This window comes from Schistocerca americana, chromosome 1 (assembly GCF_021461395.2).
Source record: "Schistocerca americana isolate TAMUIC-IGC-003095 chromosome 1, iqSchAmer2.1, whole genome shotgun sequence".
Lineage (NCBI taxonomy): Eukaryota > Metazoa > Arthropoda > Insecta > Orthoptera > Acrididae > Schistocerca > Schistocerca americana.
In genome coordinates, this window is record NC_060119.1 from 166,881,786 (window position 1) to 166,906,003 (window position 24,218).

The following is a 24,218-nucleotide window of genomic DNA, read 5'->3' on the forward strand; positions in this document are numbered from 1 at the left end:
CAATCAACGCAATCTGGAACCACAACACCCCAATTCAGTAGTTAACCTTTCCTCCAAACCTCTCTCCCAATCCGAAACCTCTGTCCTATCCAAAGGCTTCAGCCCCACTCCCAGATTCAACCAAACAGCCCTCGTCAAAGATTTACTGTCCTACACTTGTACTCTCTGCTGGAAATATCACTTTGCCACGAAGAAAAATGATCCTAATCCTACTCCTAATGATCCAACTCCCCAAGACACTATCCAAATTGAACCCTGCCTGGAACAGTTCTGTCCTCCGTCACAGCGGTACCCACCTCCTCTTCCTCAAAATCACCCTCTCCAAACCTTCCAGGAATTTCTGACTTCCAGCCTTGCTTCTCAATCCTTCTTAAAAAACCTTAATCCTACTCCCAACATCACCACTGCTGGAGCCCAAGCTATCCGTGATCTGAAGGCTGACCGATCCATCGTCATTCTTCCGGCGGACAAGGGTTCCACGACCGTGGTACTTGATCGTTGAGAGTATGTGGCTGAGGGACTGCGTCAGCTTTCAGATAACACCACATACAAAGTTTGCCAAGGTAATCCCATTCCTGAGGTCCAGGCGGAGCTTCAAGGAATCCTCAGAACCTTAGGCCCCCTACAAAACCTTTCACCTGACTCCATCAACCTCCTGACCCCACCGACACCCCGCACCCCTACCTTCTACCTTCTTCCTAAAATTCACAAACCCAATCATCCCGGCCGCCCCATTGTAGCTGGTTACCAAGCCCCCACAGAACGTATCTCTGCCTACATAGGTCAACACCTTCGACCCACTACATGCAGTCTCCCATCCTTCATCAAAGACACCAACCACTTTCTCGAACGCCTGGAATCCTTACCCAATCTATTACCCCCAGAAACCATCCTTGTAACCATTGATGCCACTTCCTTATACACAAATATTCCACACGTCCAGGGTCTCGCTGCAATGGAGCACTTCCTTTCACGCCGATCACCTGCCACCCTATCTAAAACCTCTTTCCTCATTACCTTAGCCAGCTTCATCCTGACCCACAACTTCTTCACTTTTGAAGGCCAGACATACCAACAATTAAAGGGAACAGCCATGGGTACCAGGATGGCCCCCTCGTACGCCAACCTATTCATGGGTCGCTTAGAGGAAGCCTTCTTGGTTACCCAGGCCTGCCAACCCAAAGTTTGGTACAGGTTTATTGATGACATCTTCATGATATGGACTCACAGTGAAGAAGAACTCCAGAATTTCCTCTCCGACCTCAACTCCTTTGGTTCCATCAGATTCACCTGGTCCTACTCCAAATCCCATGCCACTTTCCTTGACGTTGACCTCCATCTGTCCAATGGCCAGCTTCACACGTCCGTCCACATCAAACCCACCAACAAGCAACAGTACCTCCATTATGACAGCTGCCACCCATTCCACATCAAACAGTCCCTTCCCTACAGCCTAGGTCTTCGTGGCAAACGAATCTGCTCCAGTCCGAAATCCCTAAACGATTACACCAACAACCTGAAAACAGCTTTCACATCCTGCAACTACCCTCCCGACCTGGTACAGAAGCAAATAACCAGAGCCACTTCCTCGTCCCCTCAAACCCAGAACCTCCCACAGAAGAATCACAAAAGTGCCCCACTTGTGACAGGATACTTTCCGGGACTGGATCAGACTCTGAATGTGGCTCTCCAGCAGGGATACAACTTTCTCAAATCCTGCCCTGAAATGAGATCCATCCTTCATGAAATCCTCCCCACTCCACCAAGAGTGTCTTTTCGCCGTCCACCTAACCTTCGTAACCTCTTAGTTCATCCCTATGAAATCCCCAAACCACCTTCCTTACCCTCTGGCTCCTACCCTTGTAACCGGCCCCGCCCCTGTGTAAAACCTGTCCAATGCACCCTCCCACCACCACCTACTCTAGTCCTGTAACGCGGAAGGTGTACACGATCAAAGGCAGAGCCACGTGTGAAAGCACCCACGTGATTTACCAACTGACCTGCCTACACTGTGAAGCTTTCTATGTGGGAATGACCAGCAACAAACTGTCCATTCGCATGAATGGACACAGGCAGACAGTGTTTGTTGGTAATGAGGATCACCCTGTGACTAAACATGCCTTGGTGCACAGCCAGCACATCTTGGCACAGTGTTACACCGTCCGGGTTATCTGGATACTTCCCACTAACACCAACCTGTCAGAACTCCGGAGATGGGAACTTGCCCTTCAGTATATCCTCTGTTCTCGTTATCTGCCAGGCCTCAACCTCCGCTAATTTCAAGTTGCCGCCGCTCATACCTCACCTGTCTTTCAACAACATCTTTGCCTCTGTACTTCTCCCTCGACTGACATCTCTGCCCAAACTCTTTGCCTTTACAAATGTCCGCTTGTGTCTGTGTATGTGCGGATGGATATGTGTGTGTGTGTGAGTGTTGGTTGGTTGGTTTGGGGGATTAAAGGGACCAGACTGCCATGGTCATCGGTCCCTTTTTCCAAAGACAAAGAACACCCACAGAGAACAAAAACGAGGAACAGAAGAGATCACAGATGATACAGAACAGGAGAGACAGAGACTGAGACAAAGACAAGACAAAACGAACGAAAACCACATAGAGATGGACGGTGGTTGGCCGACCATAGAAATAAAAAAGGAAAAGCCAACCACTTAGAAACACATTAAAAAATCAGTGTAAAATCATAGGCCAAAGGCCAGAGTCGACACAAAACAATAAAATAAAACAGAAACACTCAGATTAAATGATAAAATCCCCCTGCCCGAATAAAACGTAAAACTAAGTCACCCATAGTGGAGTCGTCTGTTAAAAGGGCAGGGAGCGTATCAGGCAGCGCAAATGTCTGCCTGACCACAGCTAAAAGGGGGCAGGCCAACAGAATGTGGGCCACTGTCAAAGCCGCCCCGCAGCGACATACAGGAGGGTCCTCCCGGCGCAGTAAGTAACTGTGTGTCAGCCGGGAGTGGCCAATGCGGAGCCGGCAAAGAACTACCGATTCCCTGCGAGTGGCTCGCAGGGATGACCGCCACACAGCCGTCGTCTCCTTGACAGCACGGAGTTTATTGGACAATGGCAGTTCGCGCCATTCCTCGTTCCATAGCGCCAAGATTTTGCGGCGGAAGACTGCCCGCAAATCAGTCTCAGGGAGGCCAAGGTCCAGAGATGGCTTGGTGGTGGCCTCTTTCGCCAGGCGGTCAACATGTTCGTTACCCGGGATACCGACATGACCGGGGGTCCACACAAAGACCACAGAGCGGCCGCAACAGGCGAGAGTATGCAGAGACTCGTGGATAGCCATCACCAAACGAGAACGAGGGAAACACTGGTCGAGAGCTCGTAAACCGCTCAGGGAATCGCTACAGATAACGAAGGACTCACCTGAGCAGGAGCGGATATACTCTAGGGCACGAAAGATGGCGACCAGTTCAGCAGTGTAAACGCTGCAGCCATCCGGCAAGGAACGTTGTTCGGAACGGTCCCCTAGAGTGAGCGCATACCCGACACGACCAGCAACCATCGAACCGTCAGTGTAGACAATACCAGAGCCCTGATACGTGGCCAGGATAGAATAAAAGCGGCGGCGGAAGGCCTCTGGAGGGACTGAGTCCTTCGGACCCTGTGCCAGGTCCAGCCGAAGGCAAGGGCGACGAACACACCATGGGGGTGTATGCAAAGTAGCCCGGAAAGTAGGTGGAACAGTAAAAACCTGAAGCCCAGAGAGAAGCTCTTTGACGCGGACCGCTATTGTACAACCAGACCGGGGCCGACGATCTGGCAGATGGACAACCGATCGCGGGAACAGGAGACGATAATTTGGATGCCCGGGCGAGCTTAGAACATGGGCAGCATATGCGGCCAGCAAACGTTGGCGTCGGAACCGCAGGGGAGGTACACCTGCCTCCACTAGTACGCTGTCCACGGGGCTGGTGCGGAAAGCACCAGTGGCAAGGCGTATCCCGCTGTGGAGAATTGGGTCCAGCACCTGTAACGCAGATGGGGATGCTGAGCCATAAGCCAGGCTCCCATAATCCAGACGGGACTGGATTAACGCCTGGTAGAGCCGCAACAGGGTAAAGCGGTCGGCGCCCCAGCGGGTGTGGCTCAAGCATCTCAGAGCGTTTAGATGCCGCCAACACGTCTGTTTCAGCTGCCGGATATGAGGCAGCCAAGTCAACCGGGCATCGAAAACCACCCCCAAAAACCTGTGGGTCTCCACCACAGCAAGGAGTTCGTCGGCAAGATAAAGCCGCGGCTCAGGATGGACTGTTCGGCGCCGGCAGAAATGCATAACGCAGGTCTTGGCTGCCGAAAACTGAAACCCATGCGCTACAGCCCAAGACTGCGCCTTACGGATAGCGCCCTGTAGCTGACGTTCAACAGCTGCAATGCCAGTAGAGCTGTAATAAAGGCAGAAGTCGTCAGCATACAGGGAAGCGGAGACAGAAGTTCCCACGGCCGCAGCAAGCCCGTTAATGGCTATTAAAAACAGACAGACACTTAAAACAGAGCCCTGTGGCACACCGTTCTCCTGGACGTGGGAGGAACTATACGAGGCCGCGACTTGCACGCGGAAGGTACGACACGACAGAAAATTGCGGATAAAAATCGGCAGAGGACCCCGAAGACCCCATCCATGAAGCGTAGAAAGAATGTGATGACGCCATGTCGTATCGTACGCCTTCCGCATGTCGAAAAAGACAGCGACCAGGTGCTGACGGCGGGCAAAGGCAGTACGGATGGCAGTCTCCAGGCTCACCAGATTGTCGGTGGCGGAGCGGCCTTTACGGAACCCACCCTGAGACGGAGCCAGAAGGCCCCGAGACTCCAGTACCCAATGCAAGCGCCGGCTCACCATCCGTTCGAGAAGCTTGCACATTACGTTGGTGAGGCTAATGGGACGGTAGCTGTCCACCTCCAGAGGGGTCTTTCCAGGTTTCAAAACGGGGATGACAATGCCTTCCCGCCATTGCGACGGAAACTCCCCCTCGACCCAAAGACGGTTGTAAAGATCGAGAAGGCGCCGCTGGCAGTCCACTGAAAGATGTTTCAGCATTTGACAGTGGATGCCATCTGGCCCAGGAGCGGTATCAGGGCAAGCAGCGAGGGCACTGCGAAATTCCCACTCACTGAATGGAGCATTGTAAGATTCTGGGTGGTTGGTGCGAAACGAAAGGCTCCGACGTTCCATCCGCTCTTTAATGGAGCGGAAGGCCTGGGGGTAATTCGCAGAAGCGGAACTCAAAGCAAAATGCTCTGCTAAGCGATTTGCAATGACGTCGGAGTCAGTACAAACTGCTCCATTCAGTGAGAGCGCAGGGACGCTGACAGGTGGCCGATAGCCGTAGACGCGTCGAATCTTGGCCCAGACCTGCAATGGAGTGACATGGAGGCCAATTGTGGACACATACCGCTCCCAGCACTCCTTCTTGCCTTGGCGGATAAGGAGGCGGGCCCGCGCACGCAGCCGTTTGAAGGCGATAAGGTGGTCGAGGGAGGGGTGTCGCTTGTGACGCTGGAGCGCCCGCCGGCGATCTTTAATCGCTTCAGCGATCTCAGGCGACCACCAAGGCACAGCCTTCCGCCGAGGGGACCCACAGGAATGGGGAATGGCAGATTCGGCGGCAGTAACGATGCCGGTGGTGACCGATTGAACCACCGCATCAATGTCAGCGGTAGAGAGAGGCTCAAAAGCGGCAGTGGAGGAGAACAAGTCCCAGTCAGCCTTATTCATAGCCCATCTGCTAGGGCGCCCAGAAGAGTGGCGCTGTGGTAGTGACAAAAAGATTGGAAAATGGTCACTACCACACAGGTCGTCATGCACACTCCATTGGGCAGACGGTAAGAGGCTATGGCTACAGATGGAAAGGTCAATGGCGGAGTAGGTGCCATGCGCCACACTGAAGTGTGTGAAGGCACCATCATTTAACAGCGAGAGATCGAGCTGCGACAATAAATGCTCAACGATGGCGCCTCGACCTGTTGCCACTGACCCACCCCACAGAGGGTTATGAGCGTTGAAGTCGCCCAATAGCAAGAAAGGTGGCGGCAATTGGGCGACCAGTGCAGCCAGGACATGCTGCGAGACATCACCATCCGGTGGAATGTAAAGACTGCAGACGGTAACAGCCTCTGGTGTCCACACGCGTACAGCGACAGCCTCTAAAGGCGTCTGGAGAGGGACAGACTCGCTGTGCAGAGTGTGAAGGACATATATGCAGACGCCACCAGACACCCTTTCATAAGCCGCTCGGTTCTTATAATAACCCCGATAGCCACGGAGGGCGGGGGTTCGCATTGCTGGAAACCAAGTTTCCTGGAGAGCAATGCAGAAGAAAGGGTGAAGGCTGATAAGGTGGCGGAGCTCAGCTAGATGGTGGAAGAAACCGCTGCAGTTCCACTGGAGGATGGTGTTGTCCATGGCTGGGAAAGGCGTGACGGGACTGGGAAGGCAGATTACGCCACTGGGGCACCTGCTGCCTCCGATGGAGCATCCGTACAAATGCCATCCATTGCGTCCGCGGGACCGGCAAGAGCGAGGTCCTCAGCGGACGCCAGAATCTCCACCTCGTCCTCAGAGGCAGAGCTTGCAGGGAGCGGCGGGATCGGTGCCACCGCATTACCGTTGGTCTTGGGGACTTTCTTCCTTTTCTGCTTATCACGCTGTGCCTTCGGCTCTTCAGGCTGCATGGGCTTCACTGGGTCAGTCTCAGGGACAGACGACGACCGCGAGGCCCGACGACCAGGGACTGGCGGTTGTTTCAACCACTTGCGGGCGTGGTCTTTGCCACTGGTCGGAACTTGCGAAGGGAGGTCCCCAAGGGATCCCTTCCTGGCGAGAGCAGCCGAAGAAGTCTTACGCTTCTCCGGCTGGGAAGGGGGAGCTGATGTCCCCAAAGGTTGGGAGGGTGTTGCTCCTGAAGAAGATGGAGCAGGAGCAACAGGGTGTGAAATGCCCCCCACAAGCAAGGGGGCCGGTGGATGCTGACCGATCTTAGAGCCGATTCGTGATGACGGGAGAACCGTCGTTGCAGCAGCGGCGTAAGTTGACGGCATTGCCACAGGATGGAGCCTCTCATATTTCCGTCTAGCCTCGGGGTAGGTCAGCCGGTCCAAGGTCTTATATTCCATTATCTTCCGTTCTTTCTGCAATATCCTACAGTCCGGCGAGCAGGGGGAATGGTGTTCTCCGCAGTTAACACAGATAGGAGGCGGGGTGTGCGAGTGTATACCTGTCCTTTTTTCCTCCTAAGGTAAGTCTTTCCGTTCCCGGGATTGGAATGACTCCTTGGAATGTTTCCCTCTATTTTTTATATATATATATATATATATATATATATATATATATATATATATATATATATATATATATATATATATATAGTGGTTTAATGTATTGAATGAAACATTAAATTTGACATAAAATGCCACTATTGTGGGTTGCAAAGTGTTCCTCATGATGAATCTGGTGTGAAATATTGCTCCAGAGGAAATATTAATAATTATTTCCAAGTATATGAAGTTCTGATATACAAATGATATCTGAGAAGGTATGTTACCATCTTACTCACTGTGCCTCTAATTCCCCCATGTTGACATGAAACAAGACCACCGAGCCTTCTGATCTGCATTCCTCCACTCACTAACTCCCATCAAGCAGAAATACCAAACAACTGATTCTACCCTAAAGAAGGTCTAGTCCTCCTACAAATTATCACACAAATTTGTCTTCAAGTAAGTCCAGATCCACCGCAATATAATAAGTTATGAGCTAACAAACCAGCCCCTCACTACCAATCCTTCTTAGTAAAATCCTTACACAATACTTTTAAGTCTTGTCACATTACCTCACCTGTCTGCTATCTAGCAATGAAATCTCCCTCTTATTAAAGTTTATACTTACCTAAAGCTTCCTTGTAATACTGGAAGTTCTTTCCTGTTTTTACTACTACTATTAAATAAATTAATGAATTAATTTTTATAATTAACTGGAAGTCTAATTCAGCTATTTGCTTGTAATATCTCCTCTTATTTCATTATATTTGAATTAAAATATTTTAAAACTTTATCATGAGAAATAAGAGAACTGTTGTAGATCCTTGAGTAGAAGACTTGAAATGAACAGGCTTTGGAGCACAAAGGTGGAGACTGGGAACTGGTATTTGGGGAAAGGTCATTAGGAAGAGAACATGCTATAGTAGTTTTGTTATGAACATTAATAAATGGTGTTAGCCATCTGTCAAACTGGTGATGAGCCTTTCGTAGTTTGAACTTCATTTAACTACAAACAAAAAAAGCCATAAAATGAGTACATCACATAACTTTTCTTAATTCTTGGTCAATAAATGTAAATTGACTAAGTAATTGTTTTCCCGGTAACTTTAAAAAGTGGAATGTCAATCATTATTAAAAGTACAGAAATTCAAGGATTGAAGGGTTTGTGTGCATACCACAGAAAGAACTACTGAAGAAACTGTACTTATTTTAAATGCAAATCTGGCAGTAATGAATGTTTTTTTTTTTTTACTTACTCTTCATCATCCAAAAGGCACACTGCTACTCCTTTTTTCAATTTCATTTTATTACTTTTGTCTGAACCATTCCTCTGTAAATACAACAAGAAAATGTGTAAGTAAAAAAGTAACAATGATGTGTTTTTAAATAAGTGAGTGGTGAGTGTAAAAGGATTTGGAGAACTGCAAAAAAGTATAACAATAGTAAACTGACTATAAAATTACAGGCAAAAAACGTTTCTAGAGTTTGAATAAAAATACCAACTTTTCAACCATCATTTTTCTTGCTTATTGGCACTCTACTCTACATGATGATAATAATTTCAAAGGAAAACTGTAGTCACAAATTTCTTAAATTCACAAAGAGATAAATGAATTGGACTTTTCTTTAAGAGGTGCAGCTCCTGTTATAGACACACACACACACACACACACACACACACACACACACACACACACACACACACACAAGCTGATTAAAATCATACTGAACAACAAACAAAGCATTCAAAATAAATTTTCCACAGTTTGAATTTGTAAAAAGCAGTGGAGTTTATATACCAGGTCCAGAAAACCAGCTAAAAACTGGAACAATCAGCAATGAGATTTTTGGGCTTATGCATGTGTACTGAGAAATGCAAGGCCAATTGGGAATGGTGATTACACAAGTGTTTCAGTAGACACGAAACTTAAACTGGCCAAGATAGAAATTGGAGCTGCATGTAAGATTGTTTGGGCAAGACTCAGTATCAAATGTGAGCACAAGTTAAAAACTGGGCCCTTCCACCAATTACCACACAACTCCAGATAAAAGCGATCAGGTTAAAGATGCCCTAAACACACTAACACATATTTCCCCAATCATAATCCTGTCATAACTGGAGGAGATTTCAATCATGCAACAGTCGATTGGAATAACTACAGTTTTGTAGGTGACGTGGTTGACAAAACACGCTGTGAAATAACTGCAAATGCCTTCTCTGAAAACTAGCCATTAGCCAGGGGGCCATATATGATCGAATTATATTAAATCTGATGGAAACAAAGAGACTTGACCTTTTGAGGATGCCCACGCTGGAAATTGTATCAGTGACCGTCAGACAGTTGTAGCAACAAGGATTACTAAAGCACAAATGGCAACTAAAAGAACTAGAAATATTTACATCATGTCACATCTGAAAGACAAACTTAAAAAACTAACCCTGGCTAGGGCCAATTAGAAGCAACACTGGTTCAAATTGAAAAGAAAAGATGACCATTTTCTGGATAGACATGTACCTAGTAGAACAGTCCATTATTGGAAGGACATTCCATAACATACAGTTGCTGAAAAGGAACTTTAACAATTATTACTGTGTACAATGTAGAAAAAGACAGATCACTACTTACTGTAGCATTGTGGCCTGAGCTGCTGGAGTTGGCAATCATGTGTGCATGAGGTGTGCTTTCGTGAATAAATGGGGTGCAGAAAGCTTATGTGTAAGTGTCTTAATTGTGGCTGTCTGCAACTTAACGTGTTATCATTACAGTAAGTAGCAATCTATCTTTCCCTACATTGTTGATATTCCTACCTGGAGTTTCCATTGTCTAAATGTTACTGTATAGTAGGTACAACATGAATCAGAGATCTGTACAGAGGGAGAACCTGAATCTAGAGCATTTGGCTCTCAAAAAAGCCATGCATGAACCTTAGCAGAATCTTATCAAAACATCTCTCACAAAACTCAAATCCTGGTCATATTTAAAGGCTGTAAGTGGCACAAAAGTTAGTGCTCAGATTCTCAAGAATGACATGAACCATAATTGAGAGCAGCAAAGCAAAAACAGAATCAAAATGTTCAAATGTGTGTGAATACCTAAGGGACCAAACTGCTGAGGTCATCGGTCCCTACACTTACACAGTACTTAAACTAACTTATGCTAAGAACAATGCACACACCCATGCCTGAGGGAGAACTCAAACCTCCAGCAAAAAAAAAAAAAAAAAAAAAAAAAAAAAACAGAATCAGAAATGGTGAACATTTTCAAATGTTCCCTTACAATGGAAGATAGAGGAGTACTGTGCCAATTTAATTCTCACACCACTGCAATGATGACTGAAGCACTCTGATAAGCCAAAACATTACGACCACCTGCTTAATAGTGCTGGTCCACCTTTACATTGCAATACAGGAGTGATTCTATGGGGCCAAGATTCAAAAAGTCCTTGATGGGTTTCTGGAGGTATGTGGCACCAGATGTTTATGCACAGGTCATGTGATTTCTATAGATTGCAAACTGGAGGTTTATGGGTGCAGAGTTGGCACCCAAAAACTTCCCAGATGTGTTCCAGTCGGATCAGATCAGGCTAGTTTGGTAGACAAACATCAATGCAAGATCACTATCAAGCTGTTCAAATCAATGTGGCACATCTCTGGCATTATGACATGGACAGTTATCCAGCTGGAAGATGCTATCAAAATCAAGGAAGACATTTAGCATGAAGTGATCTGGGCAGTACACAATAATGTTCTCACAGTCCGCAACTGTTATGGTCCCTTCAACTATTACCACATGTCCCATGAAAGTCCAGTTTAATATCCCCAACAGCATAATATTGATGTTGGTCAGTGAGGCCTGGCACGAAGTCGGCATTCCAAAACACCCCAAAGGTGTTGTATAGGATTCTGGTCCAGACACTGTGCAGGCCAGTCCATTACAGGGATGTTACTGTCGTGTAACCACTCCGTCACAGGCCGTGCATTATGAACAGGTGCTTGATCATGTTCAAAGATACAATCGCCATCCCTGAATAGCTCTTCAACAGTAGAAAGCAAGAAGGTGCTTAAAACAGTAATGTAGGCCTGTGCTGTGATAGTGCCATGCAAAACGACAGTGGTGCAAGCCCCCTCCATGAAAATCACTACCATATCACAACACCACCATCTCCAAATTTTACTGTTGCACTACACATGCTGGCAGATGACGTTCACCAGGCATTCACCATACCCACACCCTGCCATCGGATCGCCACATTGTGTACTGTGATTCGTCACTCCATACAACATTTTTCCACTGTTCAGTCATCCAACGTTTATGCTCCTTACACCACGCGAGGTGCCGTTTGGCATTTACCGGCATGATGTATGGCTTATGAGCAGCCACTCGACCAGGAAACCCAAGTTTTCTCATCTCCCGTCTAACTGTCGTAGTACTGCAGTGGATCCTGATACAGTTTGGATTTCCTGTGTGATGGTCTGGATAGATGTCTGCCTATTACACATTACGATTCTCTTCAACTGTCGGCAGTCTCTGACAGTCAACAGATGAGGTCAGCCAGTACGCTTTTTTGTGCTATATGTGTCCCTTCACGTTTCCACTTCACTATCACATCAGAGACAGGGGACCTAGGGATGTTTAGGAGTGTGGAAATGTCGCATACAGACATATGACACAAGTTACACCCAATCACCTGACCATGTTCGAAGTACACGAGTTCCGCGGAGTGCCCCATTTTCCTTTCTCACAATGTCTAATGACTACTGAGGTCGCTGAAATGGAGTACCTGGCAGTAGGTGGCAACATAATGCACCGAATATGAAAAACATATGTTTTTGGGGGCGTCTGGATACTTTTGATCACATAGTGTATATACAAATTTTTCAGCTGAGTTAGTTCCTATTTCAAACATAATACAGGATGTATCAAAAAGAATCACAAATCACCCAATTTGGCATGTCTATATTTCTGAAACTAATAAACATATGCAATGAATTTTGTTTGTCTGATGAATGGGAAACTCTCAGTTTTTTTTCATACCTTTTCATAGGTGTTCAATATGGCCCCCCTTGAGATGCACAGCATATGTCAATGCAGTATTCACATTTTTCCCACCCAGCTTCCACAGCTGCAGTTATGCGATGTCTCAGTTCATTCATTGTTGTTGGTAAAGGAGGCACATAAACAGAATCTTTTGTAAACCCCCATAATAAATAATCACATACAGTCAGATCCAATGACCTCGGAGGCCAGTAATGTGAGGGTGAATCATTTGGTCCAGTGTGACCGATCCATCATACAGTAATCCTTTGATTTAAAAATTCCCGTACTTCCAGATATCAGTGTGGCGGTGCCTCATCCTGTTGGTAAATGAAGTCAATCAAATCAGTCTTCAACTGTGGGAAAAGAAATTTCTGAAGCATGTCGAGATATGTGCTTCCTGTAACAGTGTTCTTGGCAAAGAAAAATGGACTGTACACCTTTTCCCAAGAAACTGCAGAAAACACATTAAATTTTGGAGAGTCCCTCCCATGTTGTACAACTTCATGTGGTCATTCCATACCCCATATTCTCACATTATAAAGGCTCACCTTTCCATTTAAATGGAACGTTGCCTCATCACTAAACACTAAGTGTGGAAGAAAACTGTCATCCTCCATCTTGCCCGGAACGAAATTACAGAACGCCACACATTGTTGTTGGTCACCTTCATGAAGAGTTTGTAGTAGCTGAATTTTGTATGGTTTCACATGTAAACATGCAACACACACTAGCAGACATCGGGGGCATGTTTAACTGTACATCCGGAGCATGTTGAGCTGTCGAGCTGCACAGTGAATGGATTTCTGCGGACTCCTTGTGAAACTATGGCGGATGCATTCGACGTCTGTATCAGACACTCAGGGATGGCCCAGCAATTTGCCTTTACACAAACAACCTGTTTCTCAGAATTGTTCATGCCATCATCTATTGCTCTGTACTGTAGGAAGATCCACATCATACGTAGTATGAAAGTCATTCTGAACAGCTATTAGTGACGCACACTCTGCTGCTACCTAGCGGGAACCATGTAAAACTTGAGAGTTCACTCTTTCCAACAGTATGTTGTTCATGCTTATAGCTCAAACAATATAATAGTTATGATTTTTTTTTTTTAAAAATTGGACGATTCTTTTTTATATATCCTGTATATTGTGGACCTCCCATACAAAACCTGTGGCCAACGATGGTTAAAAAGACAGGGCACATCTGTCTACAAGAAGGGTACAAGAAGTGATCCAGAAAACTACCATCCAATGTCACTGTTTTAGAATCTTAGAAGAAATTCTGAGCTCAAATATAATGAGGGATCTCTAACAGAATGACCTCTGTCAATCCAACAAGCATTCTGAAAACATCAGTCATCCAAAATCCAATTCCACTTCTCTCTCACAACATCCCAAAAGCCACGAGTGATGGCAACAATGTGGCTGCAGTATTTTGTTACTTCTGAAAAGCATATGAATTGTTACCACATTGAAGTTTTTATATATACTCTCACAGATCATCGGTGCTCAATTCAAAGTGGGTCTCATCACTGAGGACAATTCCACTCCAGTCACTGAGATTCCTGGCTAAAGATATGTTTGGAGATACTCCAGACAGCAGTGCGATACCAACCTGACTGTCACCCCCCAAACAGCCTGAAAACCAGGAGTGCAACTTGCTTTAATGTGTAGAAATCTAAAATTGTAAATTTCAAAAAATACAGAAATGTAGTAGCCTATAACATCACCGAGTTATATTTGGGTTCATCCAACTCATACAAATACCTCACTGTAGCAATTTTTATAAACATGAAATGAAAATAACAGCAGTTGCAGGTAAAGCAGGTGGTAGGATTTGGTTCATTGGCTGAATACAATCAGTTTATAAACCTTACCCCTGTATATTAATTACAAGCCCAAAGGGCTTTCCAATTATGACTACACCCCTAATTGGGCATACAAACTAGTGTCAGAAATGGAATTCTGAATTTGCACTGTTTCCAGCTTTTTGAAGTGCTGCATACAAATTACTAAACCGTGAGCAAGAAACAATTGTGTGGCACCATCTGGCCTTGTGCTGTGAACAACTGACAAATGCTTAGTGCTGTCAGCTGGGCTAACTACCCAGAGCCACTGCCGCCACCACCGCTGCCGCCCACCCCCCCCCCCCTCCCCCCCACCCCACCCCACCCAACTGTCCGAGGCCTTCAGACATCACCCGCCACCTTTGGACAAAGCCACATTGCCAGTACAATGACCCAGCACCACCCCGAAGCCACCAACTGTTTCTCTGTCCCATGCTTACCACGTCATGAGTTGATCAACATATGTAATTCACGAACTTCTCTTTTATGGAGAAGGAGCCATTGGTGCTGTGCTTTCAGAGATGTCACCGAGATCTGACATCAAAGGCTTTTATTTATTTATTTTATGTGTCTAGTTTAGAGGAATGCTTTCAACCAGGTCACAGAGACAGATGGAGATGGATGCAGTATTTTAAGTGAGAATGGAGCCACTCTGGGTGAAAAATTATGTCCTGCAAAGGCACCTTAATGAGGCATTAGTAAATGCAATGCCACAAAGAAGCACTGTGTCCACAGCTAGCCTCACTTCCCCATTTCACTTCCCCATTTCACGGGGTTTCCATGTGCAGTTCCACACTGGCCTGTATTTGATGTCGCAATGTGTTTGCTAGTTCCTACCTACACAGACAAACTAGGCAAAAATGTCCATGTTTTCATACAAAATTTAACGGATGCAGGGAAACTCCCGCATAGGGTGATGAAGTGTTGGCAGGAGCCACCATCCTCAAGCTGCAAGGAGAGAATCATGCTTATATAAATTCTGTGGAATGGGCTGGGAAACACCAAGGCATTTGTCATTCTTGCAACAGGTCTAGTGGACAGTTATGGAGAAGCATAGTATTAGTTACAACATTGAAAAACTTTCCACAATACCTCAAAATTCCAGAGAAGATTTTGAATACTTTGCTGACTGAATAAGACCTATGTAATGAAAGGAAGAGACTTCTCAGTAAAGCAGAGTACCTTCTGTAAAAATATATTTCCTCACAGGATTGACTCACACAGAGGGGCTGAGGTGAAGTGTGCTTCACCAATCACACCAAGGGAGGCTGTACGACTCTGGTTTCCAGGCAAGAAGGCCTGACATTTTCCCCAGTCTCACACCCAAGTAAGCGTTCATGGCTGAAGTGCACTGCACTTGGTGCAAACACTGGGGTCAGAAGGCTCCCGACTGTTTGGCATTGCCATATGCCTATTGCAAAAAATATCAGACACGAGAGGGCAAACTGTCCATCTTCACATCACAGCTCGCCAACCAAATAGGTTACTGAGGTCCTTGAAGGAATGCAAATATGGGAAATGTGAACAAGAGTGGTTCTGCCACTGCACTCACTCCCCTTTTGCCCAAATTTTGACATGTAAGATCAATGGTAGAAAGTCTACCTTTTTCGTTGATACAAGTGTATAAATAAGTGTTTTCATATTATGCAATGGAGAGCTGATACTCACCATAGTGGAGATGTTGATATGCAGAAAGGCACAACAAAGACTGTCACAACTTGCAAAAACAACTCACATACACACAACCACAGTCTCTGGCAGCTGAAGCCAGACTACCAGTGTGTGTGTGTGTGTGTGTGTGTGTGTGTGTGTGTGTGTGTGTTTGATAAAGGCCTTGTTGGCCGAAAGCTTATTTTGTGACAGAGGTTTTGTTGTGCCTATCTGCGACCCAGCAACACTACTACTTGGTGAGTAGCAACTACCCTTTTCATAATATTGTTACATTTTAACCTGGATTTTCCATTGTTAAACAAGTGTTTTTGGTGATTTGTTTGCTAAATCTACTCCCAACTCACCAAATCATATACACAGTGTTGAAGTTAAATAAAGCTGAGAAAATATTGGTTGGTACAGGGGAAATCATTTGGATAGAGGTGAAGAAAGCCTTTTTTTACACGATGATATACTTTCTTAATAGACCCATAAACAAGAAATGTTAGACAGTAAACAGCACATGAATATTTCAGACTATGGTACATTTCTGCCAGTGCGCATAGATAATGTTGGAAGCAGAGACATTAAAATTCCATGGGTTACCATGCTTCTTTAAGTTCATTTATCTTGGCTTATCTGGATTTAGCGCTACCTTTTATCCTATCATTTGATGCTGGCAATATTGCTGTCATCCGTATTTTGAGTGAAATACAACACAATGAAGAAAAACCAACTGGCTATAAATCATGCCAACAGAATCGACTGTGCCAAATGCAGCACAACAAAAAATGAACTTCTGGCCATTGCTTTTGGCATTCATTACTTTTGATGTTACCTACATGATCATCAGTTCACAATAATTACACATCATGTAGCTTTACTATGGCTTTTGAGTATAAAAGATTCTAGTACCAGACTTGTTAGATGGGCCTTAAAACACTATCAATATGTCACAAGTCTGGCACGTTAAATAAGAACGCAAATACCTTTAGTAGGAAAATTAAGATCCTGCAAGAAGACAAGATGCTTACAGAGGAATTAAAAAAGCACTGGAACTCTATAATGAGCATAAGAAACTGGCAACCACAGCAGCTTTAATAGCAAGAGATAACATTTTATATATGAAAATGTAGTGCACACTGCGATAATGTCATGATCGCATAAAGGCATGTCATAATGGGAAAAGCACCACACTAGTTCACACTGCAGGCCATTATTATTGGTGGCCACAAAAAAAGAAAGATGTAGAAGAACTCATTCAAAATTGTCTCCCTTGTGCTAAGAGAGTGCAAGGATGAAGACCAAATATACCTCTTCAAAACTCTACCTGGGGCAGTAGAACCTTCTGAAATCGTTGCACTCGATATTGAGAGACAGTTTCCCATACCAGCTGAAAATAGATGAGTTTTACCCATGAGCGACCATTTCTCTTGCTATCTTATTATGTTAGCTATTGAAGATATGATCGCAGAGACAGTTGAGAAAGCATTCATCGCTCATTTAGTACTACCATTTTGGAGTCCAAAGGGATAACAACACACCGAGAGACAAACTTAATGTTCAAACTTATGGTACAAGTATGTCGGCTACTTAAAAAAGTGGACAACTACACCGTTTCACTCTACAGCCCATATTACCCGTGCACCTAAGGTAGAATGACAAACTGGTTCACATTGCCCAATTACATGATGTATGTGGGATAGTTCTCATGTGAATCCACGCAGGTGCACTAGATGGCAATACTGTGTGAATCTTGAAGAGGACTGTCTGATTTTTTGTAAAGTTGTTAATTGAAATTAAAAATTTCTGAGAGCTGAAGGTTCCTACTTATAAAGTAACTGTTTTTATTTTTTGTTATTATTTATTAAGTAACTGTTCTTCTCTTATGTAACTGTCACAGAATTATCTTATTACTGTTCTGAATTAAGGGCTGAACTATTCAGTTTATATTATGGCACTTGATAGCACAAGAATATATTTAGTGTTTAAATTTACATTTATACAGAAGTTTGCACAAGGAGGATGCATTTGTTTTCAGTGCTTTTGCCTTCCAGTGCCTGTAACTCTTAGGATTAGAGCACACTAACAAGGACAATGACGAAAAGCCAGACATTGTTGGGTTCAACCCTGGCTGGGAAGAATGGATGAAGGCGGTGGAAATAATCCATATTAACAAAGGAACTGAGGCCCAAAGATCCACAGATCAGTAACAAAATATTGTAGGAGGCAGTTTCACCTAGCGGAAAGTAAGAATTGAACCACATGTTTATTCATTTTGTGATAGGATTCTCTTGCTGACTATTGCCAGTTTGTCCTTCCTGGCTTGCTGAAGTAAAGAAACAGATGTAATCAAATCAAATGTAACCTTTTCTCAATTACAACACTACATACACAAGCTGAAAACCACACATTTGAAGTTATATGCATATTTATTCAGTAATAAATGAGTTCTGTGACAGGGGTTGTGATGGTAACACAGACATCTTTCCTCACTATATGCCTGAATTAGGATGCTTAACACTTGTTTGGTCCATTCCATTTCTAAAATACGAATCATGCAGTACAAACAATGCTTTTCAGAAACAGCTTATATAATACACAGTTTGTTGGCAAAAAATATTTATTTTGCTTGATTTCAACAAGAATAAGTAAGAAGCATGCTCTGAGTACCCCCTTCTGCACATGTGTGAGTTACTGCCCTCTAATGTGCATGCACAGATTCATGGGCATTCAGATCAGCTTTCTGTTTATGAGCACATTAATGTGCTTACTGATTCTCTTAGTTTCACCTGTTCTACAGCCAGATAGCTGTCACACAGGCCTGTACCGTTCATGGCAGATCGTTGCCTAATACCCCCTTACAAGAAATGTCAGGGATCAATGTGTTCATAAAACTGTAGTTAAAAGGTCTTATTACATGAATGGCTCGAACTCAGGCTAGGACTGTCTATTGCTATTTGTGATTTCATCAGACAATGCCATGGTACATGAAACAACAGGGTTGAGACTCTATGAGGATGTTTATGGTCACAAAAGAGTTCCCCTATCGAGATCAAGAAGATGCTGCCCAAAACACATTCAAGCAAAGTGAAGCTAAAAGATTACAGTGTATATGGAAGAAATTTCAGCAGAGCATTGGAGCTGTGACACAGAGACAACAGCTCCATATTCAAAAAAACACTAGGATGCTGCTAAATCAAGTAGATCATGTAATGTTATGACAAATGGTTATGGGAACAGGCAGAGCTAAGAAATTTGGATGGACCATACCAGATATCGCACTTCACATTGGCTGTCTGTGTCGAATTGCAGCTCCCAGATCAGAAGATTATAGTTCATTTTGCCCACTTAACCAAGTGGAAATGGTGACAATACACCATCTCCTGTAGTGGATCCAGCTAAATTCAGAAAGAATCATTTGACACAAAAGCCAAGCCCAGTAAAACATTTACACAGCAACCAATGAATTCCTGTTACAATTTACGTTCTGCCTCTGTGATGTGTGAAGGTAGCTATTCACTGGATTGTGGTCTGTACTTCCCTCCTTCATAGGCCTGAAAACTGAAGACCCAGTAGATGAGTCCTTCTCTCTCAACTACACTACTTCACAAGAAGCAACTACAGAGTGTTTCACAAAATTAAATCAGCCCTTCCAAAGTTCACCGCATGAACCGCTGCCGACACAGTATCCACTTAATAAACTGAAAATAGCTCCACAGCACATAAATATGAGCTCTGTGAAGTTATTTTTTCTACACACATAAGAGAAATGGACAGAAAATGCTGGTGGGGTATAGTCTGCCTGTAAACTAAAAAGCAAGCACTGCTCATGGTGGCGGAAGATGCCTTTCCCAGAAGAACATTACTGCCATACAGAATGACTATGAATTAATTTCGTCTCTAGCAGTGTAGGAAAGTGTGCAGAGATTTACAAGAATTTGTGTGTATGCTTTTCTTACATTAGTGTTATTTGTAACCATATCTGTGTTCCATGTGTAGTGCTAATGCACTTCGTGGAAAATAAACATCACCTAGATGTATCTGCATGTTGCATTACCAGTGATTCAAGAAGCAAGATGCAGAATGATCTGTATAACTGTGTGAAATACCCTGTAGTGCCTTCTAGTGAAGTAATGGATTATAGAGTGTTTGGACTACCCCGCTCGCTCTTCAGTCCCCCCCCCCCCCCCCCCCCACCTGCCACTCATCCACAAGCACATGTGCACATGCCCCACAGTCAGAACTTCTAGTATATTGTTCCTACCACTGTGCAAAAATTTGCAATTATATGAACTTTTCTCCCCAATTTTCCTTCATTGACTGGACTATGATGCCTTTTCTCCACTGCATGCAATTAGTAACATGCCTAGCAGCCCTTTGTGCTAGTAACACACCACTGCTTTTACATTTGTGTCTTACACACTTCACATTACAACCAAATTAACTATTATGCCCCTTTAGCCTCTTTTTGCTCTTTTACTTATTCCTACATAATTTATTATCCGCCTCTACTACTGAATGGTTTTGTCATATGTTTGCATTATTTCACTATGCTGATACATTGTCATAGCATAGTTTTCATCACTGGCTGGTATGGCAAAATTATGTTCAAAGTTTATGAAATTTGAAAACTTGTGCTACAAGGGTGCAACTCATTATAATGGAAAAGGCTGCTGTGATGTTTTTTTGAAATCTGCTGAAATATGATCACGCTTTTCTTTGGATGGAACCACCTATCATTCAACAGAAACTGAATAAGTGCAACCAGGCACTGCAAGATGCAACTTGCCTCCGAGAAGACACTGGCGAGGCAAATCAGCACCTTTGCTTACACATGTGTGATACACTTCAATGTCTTGTGTAGACTTCGTTTCCTCCTTTTAACATACTGAAGACAGTTTGTTCTCATATGCAACAAAGTTCGCTGCTCACTACCCAGTTGCTATCTCACCACAAACTCCTTCGTGATTTGATTAATCAAAATACGGATGCCACGAAAACCCAAATTAGTAACTTGCTGCAACTTCAACAGTGTTGCAAGTACGATACTAGAAAACCCTGTTTTTCACGATAAACTCTGGTCATGCCCAAGTTGATATGGCGTATTATTTCGGGTACATAAACTGGACTACAAAATAAAGTCAGTTTGATTTTAATTCCTCCTGAGTCCTTACTTTATACTCTCATAAATATCTCAATGCAACTATACCTGCCTCTTCAAAAGATATACCCCTTGCTTCTAGTTTTATGCCACAGTATCATAACTGTGTTACTGTGAAGTTGACTCAAAATTACCTCAAACTTATTCTTCACTTGTGGATACCTCCTTGTCTGATTTGTGAATTGGAATGATACAGGGTTTAACCTTACCTATTCCTTGGAAATATACTTGCAACTATTGACCACACAAACTAAGTTGATACTTGGCACGATGGCTAATGGGAGTGATCATAAAGGTATTATCCAACTATGGTCCCTCCAGTTAGACACTGTACTGAACAGCATACACAATAGAGCTTTGTCTGCTGTAGAGTCACAGAATTGCCACTCTAGGTAAACTATATTTGTATTGATTTAATTTTATATAACAACACTTCTCTTTTTGAAATTATTCTGTTGTTAGCAGAAACTAAACAACTTCCACATCCCTGACTGATAAATTGACACAGCTTTTGTGCTACCACATAAGAAGCAGTAGGTTATAGAATGTCCCATATATAACTGTGGTTTCACTTGTGAGTTATGATTGGAGTTTCACTTCACACAGATACTGAATAATATGAGATTTCTATTCAAACCATCCCACTGTGACGTCCTGAAACCTCAATTTTGGCTCTACACACAACTAAAAGAAACTCTTAATTCCACTATTGAACCATTCCTGCTATTCATTCCAGAATTTCAGTATAGGCAGTACACAGTCTATCTTAACAGTTCTTCTGGAGACTAAAAACACTGAATTGCTCAAGTCCTTGGATTAGTTGATGGTGTAGTAGCAGTAATAGCAGCAGCAGTAGTGGCGGCGGTGGCAGCATCAACAACAAATCACACTAGATCTAGCTGCCATCCATAGTATAAGATTCCACTACCACAATATTTTACTTAACAGTGTTTCTGTAGTGTCCAAATCTGCAGCTGTGTACTCAGCATGATTCCTGGTACTGATAAGGATTTTTCCTTGGTTGGAGTACTGGTACAGGGTGCATTCAGCCTCGTAAGATCACCTGACATGGCCACTCGACCGACTACTAGTGGTTTCAAAATCAAGAAAACCGAAAATGACTGGAGGAGTGGTGTGCTGACCACACACCTCCTGGTATCGCATCTGCTGAAACCATCTGCACAGGACAACTTGGCGGTCCCTCAGGCCTGATTCACCCCTCTCAGGCCATAATGCAGAAATTTCTCTGTACCCTAACTTTTCCCGCAGTAACTTCCATCCTACTTGTTATTCTGATACTGAGGATGACTATATTGCTGTTTCACTTGCAAGTTATGGAGTAGAATGCATACAGCCACTCTAGATGATCGAGTGCCTTCACCTAATTCCAGTGGATTGTTCTGAGATAAAATGCAAAAGTTAAGGTCAACTTTTGTTTTCTACTGTCGTGAACTATAATTTTGTAATCCCACTTTGGACTGTTTTCTTTAATTAAACTATTATTTTGTATTTGTCTTATAAATTTCTTACTTTGCGACTTGTTTCAAATTATGGTGTTTTATTATTGTGCTTATGTTCACTTGATGTTCTGTTGTCATGCATTATTTCTACAATCTTTCTATTCAATTTAACTGAATTTAGATACGTAGCTGTTATGACCACAAAAAATTGAGTCAAAGGAATCAACCTTCAGGAGTTTATTCTAAATGTTGTTATTGATTTATGAGATGCATTAATGCAGTGAGAAGCCTCACATTTTGTAATTGTCACTTTACATTTCTGTCAGTCAAATCTGTTTACTTTCATAGATCATTCTGGTTGATGCTCAGATTCAATCAAGAAGGTGATTTGTGCCTTCCACACATTAATATATTTTCAGTTTTAAAACTTTTCTTTGATCACTTAAATAATTACATTACTTACAAGACATACTCGGTGGTGCTAACAAACTCAAAATAAATTTTACTTAAAATGCTTCAGTCCTCCCTGACTACAATTAAAATAACTCTTGTGTTTCAAAATTCTGTTCCCTGATTTCAATCTGCCTTACTGTCAGGTTGACAACCAGTCTGTGTCTCCCTGATGGTTACCTAATCCCTGCAAGAGCTAGGGCACTGTGTGCTCACATCTTTTTAAAAAAACAAACTACAATCTGATGAAGAAACCTTTCAACATCATGTGGCCCCTATTGAACATCATGCTAGATCCATTACTTCTCCTAATTATGCTAGAAATCAATCATTCACTTCCTCCTTAATCTTTTTCTTAAAAAAAAAAAAAAAAAAAAAAAAAAACTGACCTGTAACATGTACTGATTATTTACATGTTATGTTCTAGTCCTTGACTTATAAGTGTCTCAGTTACTTGTACTCCTTAAAAATGTCTCAGAAGTCAGCTTTGGCTACCTTTGTATTGCCATGGCTGTCACAGCCCTGTGCACCCAGCTAGTCACCAGACAGAGCTGTAATAACTGTGTTAAATTTTGTCACTCGCTACATTTAAGGTTACACTGAGATTGTCAAATTTACCAATAGTAAATTCTTTCAGGAGGAGGAAAAGATATGTACCAGGTGCCGCAGATGTGAATAATTTTCATTATTTAAATTTTACAAAAAGGTCACCTTCTTCATCCATCACCTTTCAGCTGAATTCAACAACAATCAAATTGTTCATGTCAGAATAGACCAAACTGTTGTTAGCAAAGCTGCCTTGCCAATCAAATCATGCAGCAGGTTCACCTGACTCGTGAGACAGATGGCCCTCTGAACTGTGGTCTAAAAACATCTCTCTCTCTTCTGTTCACAGCCATGAACTAGAGCAATCCCCAAATGGCATAGTCTTTTGACCTTGACATTTCCCTTCTCCTCTGATGTGTGTCTGGGTTATTGGAGTTATCTTCTCCTGTCCCCTGGCAATCTTCGCTATACATCTCAATAAGCAATACACCAATACGGTTTCTTTTTCTAAACCTGGGTACAATACATTAATTACAAATATGGTTTCTTTTTTCTAAAACCGGGTACCATATATTAATTACAAATCCACACTGATTTCCAATACTATTTCATCCTCAAGTGAGTGTACAAACAGCATGAAAGGTCACCAATTTACTCAACTTACAAGAGAGCATCACAGAAATGATGAAAAATCCTGACCTGGAAGATGGTTGAAGACAGAAGTCCATTATTCCAAGAAAGGCTATTTACAAAGTTGGAAGAGCCAATGTTA

The 24,218-nt window shown here is 43.4% G+C and overlaps 1 protein-coding gene across 2 annotated transcripts in view; it reads right to left on the minus strand.

Annotated features, from left to right (window-relative positions):
• LOC124551979 overlaps window positions 1-24,218 on the minus strand; it is a 200,257-nt gene that overhangs the window by 112,295 nt on the left and 63,744 nt on the right. For both annotated transcript variants that reach the window (XM_047126482.1, XM_047126483.1), the window contains exon 7: window positions 8,545-8,618. In XM_047126482.1, the coding sequence (XP_046982438.1) occupies window positions 8,545-8,618 (74 nt within the window). The remainder of the gene's footprint in view (window positions 1-8,544; window positions 8,619-24,218) is intronic.